At 48.3% G+C, this 8,287-nt stretch overlaps 1 protein-coding gene across 2 annotated transcripts; it reads right to left on the reverse strand.

The window, feature by feature from the left end:
• Positions 1 to 263: 263 nt before the first annotated feature.
• LOC109754938 (microtubule-associated protein RP/EB family member 1A) lies at positions 264 to 3,511 on the reverse strand. Of its 2 annotated transcripts, none has more exons than XM_020313828.3 (8): positions 3,260 to 3,511; positions 3,018 to 3,086; positions 2,827 to 2,913; positions 2,105 to 2,211; positions 1,899 to 2,020; positions 1,554 to 1,630; positions 1,137 to 1,250; positions 264 to 623 (listed from the first exon to the last, which is right to left on the reverse strand). In XM_020313828.3, the coding sequence occupies exons 1-8, from the start codon at positions 3,380 to 3,382 to the stop codon at positions 501 to 503; spliced, it is 822 nt and encodes a 273-aa protein (XP_020169417.1). In that variant the 5' UTR covers positions 3,383 to 3,511; the 3' UTR covers positions 264 to 500. The 2 variants fall into 2 exon arrangements, with proteins under 2 accessions (XP_020169417.1, XP_020169416.1); XM_020313827.3 differs by having other exon boundaries at positions 1,872 to 2,020; positions 3,260 to 3,510.
• Positions 3,512 to 8,287: the final 4,776 nt, after the last annotated feature.

Here is an 8,287-nt window from a genome sequence, read left to right on the forward strand (position 1 = left end):
AGCACACAAAGCATTAAAAGAACGAAAGGACCAAGTTCAACATGGTAACAGATCTCTGGGTTTTGGGGATAGGATGAGAAGCTATCAAAAAATATTTAAAGTAGCATACATTTCTTCACATAAAGAAAATGAAGAAAACTTTGGCGCATTGACGCCCATAAAAGATTGGTGATTCTCACTAGCACGAATGCAGGAAAAGAAGTAAAGAGCTGTCAAAAATCAATGTAGTAACAAATCTCTGGGGATTGGGGACAGGAGTGGAGTTATCCATGAATATGCATCATAACTAGCCGCGTGTTCTTACATAGAGGAAAAATTGTCTTTCGATAAGCCGTGCCACAACAGAAGACAGTTGCAGGTGACTGGCCATGAGCAGTTCCCCATGCCAAGTGTTATTTTCTACTAATTTACACATTAGGAGCTACTCAGATTGATAGTAGGAGAACCACAAAATTCTCCACTAAAGGTTTTGGAGGGTACGGTGCGTCCCGTGGCACTTGTCACTCTGCTTCATCTGAGACTGAGAACATGCCTGGTGACCTGGTGATTATTTCATTAGCCTCGGGTAATGATGAATCCTTCGCATCAGCCGCATAGAGTATCTTCCTTATCCCTTTGGTCATCTGTCAAGACAAAATGTGATGCTTAACAGTCAAACCCAAAATAATACAAAGCAGGAATCGTAATAGCAATATACGAAACTTCCAATACCAAAGTTGCTACAACTGGAATGAACCAAGTTATTCATGCCCAAAGGTTCGGACCAGTATTAGGTGTGAAGAGCAAACCAGATAATAGTCATGCAAACATGGACATGAAACAACAATACCATGTCAATGTTGCTCTAAATTATTTGTTGTTGCCTAAGCTGTGAGAAATATTCTAAAGATCGGTGTGATAGAGAACTATCTTTCGTACTGTAATCAAAGTGCCAATGAATAGTGCAATACAAGGGACTATGTTAACACAATGTGGTATTGATTAGGAATTAAACACACCACATTGACTTGGGGGTCCCTCAGAAGCTTCTTTGTCAAAATAACTGAAATTCAGACACTCATGCCCTTGAATGCAGATGAGTACAATAAAATTAAAAAATGCAGAGCTCTAAGATTTCCAAAAGATATTTGTTTTACCGGTAGATGCTCCAACTCAGGTCTTTGACATAATATCTCGATGTCACGCAGCTTTGAGAAGTAGAAATCTCTTTCTTTCTCAGTGTTGTCCACAGAAACCTTCAGATCTGCAATCTGCAATCCAGTATATATAGTAACATCACCAACTAGATGAATTTATCATCCTCAATAATACAACTTGCCCAGATTTATAGCTGCCAAAGGTGAACTCTACAAATTCCACCGGTATAGTGAACAGAAGCTAGACTGAGGTTTTATGGCTATATATAAAAATAACTTTAAACAATATAATTTCGAATAAAACTGGAGTGACATACTCATATAACAGTCTACAGTATAGATACATGGGTGTTTCCACAGACCACAGTATAAGATACTATAAAAATGAAACAGCACCTTACGTTACACACTACTTACCTTCTCAGATAATTGTTGAATCTGCTCCATGTAATGCTCTTCGTTAACAGCATTACAGACTTTTCCAATTGGAGAAGCTGCGTAATTGAGTTAGCATAGAGTCATTTAAATATTTAACGAAGTCGCACAAAGCCTCTATACTATTCCACATAAAAATGAGCATAAAGCCATAAACTGATAACTGATGACAAGCTTCAATTAATGCCTTTGCGTTTTATCAAGGAGCATCACCAATTTATTAAGAATAGCATGGAACTGATCTTGCATACTAAAAAAGAAAGAAAAACGTATACTAGAAGAAAGACATGTGACAAGTACCAAGATCAATATTAGAATTCAGGGCACCTCCATCTGCTGAGTTAGCACTAGATAATCTGTTGGCTTGAAGTGATTTGGATGACTTATTGGGACCCTTGTGGCTGCGCTCTTTGCAACCCTTGGACCTCCTTTCTACAGGATTGTAGTTTCTAAAACAAGAAAATAGTCTTGTCAACTCAATAGTTACTGACAAATTGCAGTATCTTTGCATTTAACACAACCATGGCACATACTCATTCATGATTCCACCATTTACAGAATCACAATATCTTTTCAGCCATTGCAGAAACTCCAAGTTGTCCAATGGCCGTCCTTTAACAAGTTTGTTGACCTCAATATTCTGCAGAAGCATCCATCCACCAATCAGCACAACATAGAACGTTCGATGCTACAGATTACCTCGTATAGTAATAAGAATAGAAGCTGAAGTACAGAGATGAAGCACCCTTAGCTAAGGTTGCTAAAACACAGGCCATAAAATCAACAAAGCATTCAGAAAGCACAACTCATTAAAACAACAACCACCACCAGACTATCAAGGCCTTTCCTGATATCAAGTGTCAAGTGCTGAACACAGACAGCCACAGAACACCAAACTTTGCCTTGTAATGTGTCATCACACGCCTACTTCACCCAACCAAACTTTGAAAATTAGCTTTCAATACACAAAAACACAGGTCTTAATCTCAACCACATCCCTCCTCACTGTGCACAACAATGAGCATAACTTGAGTACTGCACAGCAAATTTAGTCCGTCATCGAATCATCTTGCGGCTATACCACACGCTGACATCAATTACACACATCTGTTCCAGATTGAATCCCCACACACCGCATATATAAACCGAACTACTGTACAGACAGATCACCTTTGCTTTCACAGATGACAAAATGCAAGACACAATCACGGATAAATCCACGGGTCAAGAGCCAAGCCGGGAGAATCACTCGTACCTTGCCTATCCGCAGCTTGTTGAACACATCCTGGAGAATCTTGTAGTTCTGGATCATGTCGTACTCCGTCTTGGCATCGAAATTCACCTGCAAAACACCCCCAAAATGAGCTTCGCATCGCAGCCATCCAAGCCGAGCCGCCTAAGCGCAGCGCTCGAGAACAGATCAATCGGGGCAGAACGCATCCTAACCTTGTGCATCGGCACCAACCCAGGGTGAACCATGTCCAGCAGCTGGCACTGCACCGCCCCCGACGCCGCCTGCATCGACACAGAACAACAAAGCCCCCCCAAATCAGCACCGCCGAAATCCAAACCGAGCCGCGCAGCAGCGCCCACGAACTCCCCCCCTCCAGCACAGCGCGGCCAGTCTAGCACACGGGGAACGCGGGGACCAGAATGGGGGATCGGAAGCAAGCGTGACTGAGACTGACCTCCTCGACCTTGTTGAGGGAGAGCTGCAGCGTGGCATTGACCCAGCTGAGGATCTCGCCCCGCCCCACGAAGTAGGCCTTGTCCATCAGCCCGAAGCTCGCCGCCGCCGCCCCCGCCGCCATCCCCTCCTTCCCTCCGGCGATCCCTCCCTCTCCCACGCGACTGGGCTGGGTGCGGGGAGAGAAAAGCCTGTGACGAAACAACTTTTCGAAACGCCTCCACGCGGAACGGCGAGCGCAGCAAAAACAAAAACAAAACGGCACGCACACGCACAGCTATGCTAAGCTATGCTAGCCCGGCGTCCGCTCACCGCCCGTAACGTCACCGCCATTCAACGCTAGCGCTGAATTTGAAACGTCGTGGAGGGTAACGCCGGGGCGGGGCGGTGAGCGGTGACGCGACCCGCGGAAAAACGCCTCCAAATGGCGGCCTGGGGCCCGGCCGCCTTTACTGGCTCCCGTCCGCCCGCATCGATGCGCGCCGACAGGTGGGCCCGCGCGCGTGGGGCTCATTCTTGGTTTGCTCGGGGCCCAGGCCGACGGGCTCTGTGAGGCTGGCTCGTGGGGCTCGCGTCTTGTGGGCGTCAATGCGTGTCAATTCTCAAGGGGCTTGCATTGATGCCGGTGGGCCGCGGTGTCGAGCGTGTTATATCTGGGGGCCCGCGTTGGAGTGGGCATGGACCGTGGTGGACGGAGTACCGACCGACTGGGCCGGGGTTCTGCGTCGTGGCGTACGCGAGGCCGTGGCGGCGATCGAACGTTTTCCTCAGGGCTTCTTTCTTTTCTTTTCTTTTTTGTACAAAGGGCTTCTTTCTTTGAATTCTTGTAGAAATTTTGATGGATTGAAATCCTTGGGAAAAAATTTACTTTGGTTTCTTTTTCTGATAATCCTAAGGCATATAAGTATCATTGTATTAGACTAAGTATATAGCATATATACGTGTTGTAACACAACCTGTATTTGTACGGTTCCCTCTTATAAATATATGACAGCCGTACCCATCAAGGGTATCGAGCATTGTTCCAAACCCTAATATGTCTAACACATGGGTCTTCATAAACACGCCTTTACAGAAAAACAACATTACATTACATTACAATCCTTGGGAAATTTTCCTAGTTGGTCATTTCATTTGTAGAATTGAGGTATATGACATTTTTCCATAAGAAATCCTCTGTACGACATTTCATAGTTTTTTAGCATCCAATGAAACCTCTTGGAAAGAACAGTATATTTTCGATGCAATTCAACTAAACAAATGATATTTCTTGTAGGATTCAGATGGACATGACATTGTAATCCTACGTATTTTACACTTCTGTCTTTCTAAGTCCTGAAATCTAAGAGCCCTCTAACATATTTGTTTGCTGCCGCCATCGCCGGTGACGCGAGCAGCCCTACCCTGAAACAACATCCCCTGTGCACCCTTGGCACCAACGAGATGTGGGCAACGCTTGGCCATCGAAATGCAAAGTCTATAAGGGCATCTCTAACACCGGTCCTCAAACCGCCTGCAACCATTTGGACCGAGTGGTCCGGACGCAATTTGCCATCCGACACGGTACCCCTTCGGTCCACGGACCGGTCCGATTGTCGCTTTCCCGCTAAGCGGAGATAAATTGGGGGGAGGGTGCAAGAGTCCGGACAGCTGAGATTCCAACACCCCCTACCCACTCAAATCCCTCCCGTGGTCCACTTTTCTTCCACTCCACCCCTGCTCACCACTTGCCTTGCATCCGCACCACCCTCGTCCGACGTCGCCGTTGTACCTCTCCGGCCACCGCCCAGGCATCCTCGGACGTCCTCAGTCCCCACCCACGCGCCTTCTTGTCTTGGACTACGGCACCGTCCACCCAGGATCCCTCTACAACCAGGTACCCTCCGTCACCCCTGTCGACGCCGCCCATGTCAGTGACCACACCCTGCAGGTGTTCGGTCAAATACATTGCGCTATTTTGTTGAACTTTTTTATGTTTCTAGAGCAATTCAATGGTGGGTTACTCGGTGATCAATAATGAGTTGTTTTGTGATGTGTGGTTGGTCGTATCGGTGGACTTTGTAGGCATGGGGCAAACAGGCTCGACCTTTTTGGCACCGCGTGAATGCTTCGTTTCATGAGCAAAAGCATGTCACGCCCTAAGACATGCACGTCATCCATGAGCCCAATATGAAGTCGCTAATGCATTGATTGTACATCATCTGCAACTCCGTTATGGAGGTTTGAGGTGTGATTCACTGAGTGAAGACAATGTGGTCATTGGACTCGTTAATCTTGGAAATCGTAAGTTTTGCTTCATGTTGCTCTACATATTGGTTAATTCATTCATTCACCCAACGTTGTTCTACACGTTGTAGTGCGGTACTACAGTCTACAGGATCGCGCGCAGGTCATTCACGCACACACATTGTTGGACGAAGCTCGAGGGGCAGTATATGTGGGACAACCTATGTCCATTCCGACTCGAGGATCTTTGAATTTGGGATCGATGAATTCTATAGACTTGTTGGACATCGAATAATCTCAGACGTAATATTTATATTTGAATTATGTTGTACTATGGATATTTGGTTACTGTTTTTCATAATTATTTTGAGTGTTGTGGATTAAAAAGTACTGGAGCGGACATTTAGGGGACAGGGTTGGATTGTCAGCTTCTGCACAAGTGTGTGCGAAATACAGTGTCCATTTTAAGAGTCGGCGTTGAAGATGCCCTGGACTGTTACGCATAATGTTACGTGTAGATTGTATCGTGCGTAGACTGCAACGAGAAGTGGGTAAACCCTTTTCATTTTGCCCCGCGTAGACTGTTAAGTGAACTAGATGAATACTGTATTGTGGACTGTATTTTACTGCTCCAACATTGGCCCTGTTTGGTTCAATGAGTTAGAGTTAGTTTGGGTTAGTTTGGACTCAACTAATCCAAAAATATTCAAACGGGAGGGTTAGTTTGGGTTAGATGCATCTAACCCATCAAAAAATTTAACCCATCCAAGAGGTGCTTATTTGGGTTAGTTTTTCTTGGGACCACTAAAAAAACACATTTTTCTCTTGCTCTCCCCGCAGCAGATCCCTCCCCACTTCCTCGAAACTTCTCGCCCTCTCCCTCCCCCCTCTCGCACAGCCCGTGAAGGCGCCTTGCCGTATACGCGCTCCCGTCCGCCGCCGGTAACCAGCCTCGCCCTATCCCCCCGTTCCAACCCCCTCGTCGCCCGTCCGCCCGCCGATAAGTAGTCGCGGCTCCTTGCGTGGCCCGTCCCCGTCGGCCTCGGTCAGCGCGACTCCTTGCGCAGGGACGGCGGATTCGGTCGGCGGGCTGCGCGAGAGGCCAGTGCGGCTCCTTGTCGGGCGCGTCCCCGTCTGCCTTGGCCAGGGCTCGCTCCGCTCTGCCAAATCCGGCAGGAAATAGTGTCCAAAGTAGCCAAATGATTGAGAAAGAGCATTTATTGTCAATTTAACCCTTTCATCCAAACACCTTTTTAGTTAGAGTTAGTTCAGGGTTAGAATCTAACTCTAACCTCTAACTGAGTTAGAGTATCCAAACAGGGCCATTTTTATCTGATTCTAAACTGGGTGCTCATGTGAACAAGTGATTAACACAACGCAAGTACCCGTGCCTGCCTCGCACGCATCCATGCAGCCATCGAAGGCCTGATATTTGCCCGATGCGTCCGAAGTTATTAATGACGCTCGGGTGGAGCGATCGTTGAACAGCGAGGCGCCGAGGCAGTTGCAGTTGCAATTGCACTGCACTGCGTACCTGCATTTGCATTCATAACTTGTCCTTGAGACTCGCAGTTGTATCGTCTCGTCGCCTGTTTTGGCCTCTGCCGCCGCCGCTGCTCCGCAACAGTCTCCGCGGTACGGACCCAAAGCCGTGCTTAATGGCGGTACGTGCCATAGACGATAAAGATGCGCAGACCGCAGAGTGACAAGATCTCGCAGAGGTGCAGTACAGGCGCCACGCTTGTCGTCGCGGAGATGAATGCATGCACATGTTTTTCTTCTGCGATCCATCCCTGCCTGCTGGTTTCCGTAGTTTTTTCTCATCGATCTGAACTGAACCCCCGGTTCTGTCCTTAACACAACGCGTATGTACTTAATACTTATCGGCGATCATGGCTCTTTCAGCTAGTTGCCAGTTTGCCACCGATAATCTTGAATAATAATGTTCTTCTTACGCCGTTCAGAGATTCAGAAATGCAGTGCCACTGATACTCCACAATAATCTCGTTCTTCCTCCGGCCATTCAGAGATTCAGAAATGCTACATGCATCGACTCTGCATCCAGCATCTTCCCACGCACACGCACAGACCTACAGAGGAGACGCTGTTCCTGATTTCCTGTAGGGCATGTCACGCACGCTTGACAGCGAGCATGCACGAGCAGTGGATCCATTCCGTGTGATCCGCAGGCAACAGTCCGCGGACCGAGACAGAGAACAGTGAGCAGAACAGCTGCTGCCGTTGCACGGTCTCGCTCACCGACAGGGGTTAGCGAGCTTAATCAGCAGATAATGAAGCTCGCCATGGCTGCCGGCCGGCCACGAAATGAGAATCTCTGGGGGCGCCGATCCAACAGTGGCGCCACCTTACGTGCAGAAACGGCACAGGAGAAAGACTGGAGAGCGAGCTGTGGATCCTGACCTGAATCCGAGGACGGACTGACGGACGCACGGACAGGAGGCGCAGGGACAGGGACGCGTCGCGTCCAACAGCGCCGTCAATCATTCGCTCATGGTTCGCTCTACTCTCCACTCCACTGTCTACTCTACTCTACGCCACTTTCTCCACCTCTCAGTCTCGTCGCTCTGTCTGCTGTCGATGGAAAGACGGAGAGAGAGGGCGGAAAGGCACAATCATTCGGGGTGGTGCCCCGCCCCCCTCACCGTTGTGCCCAGCACGGAACCGCCCCGGCAGATCGGACGCGCACGACGTGCCTGGCCCGAACCGTCCCGTGCACGCACGCACAGTGAAAACCCCACACCGACCGGCACACGGCGCTATCCGCTGGGCTAGCGAGGAAAGC

This window comes from Aegilops tauschii, chromosome 2, assembly GCF_002575655.3.
Source record: "Aegilops tauschii subsp. strangulata cultivar AL8/78 chromosome 2, Aet v6.0, whole genome shotgun sequence".
NCBI lineage: Eukaryota > Viridiplantae > Streptophyta > Magnoliopsida > Poales > Poaceae > Aegilops > Aegilops tauschii.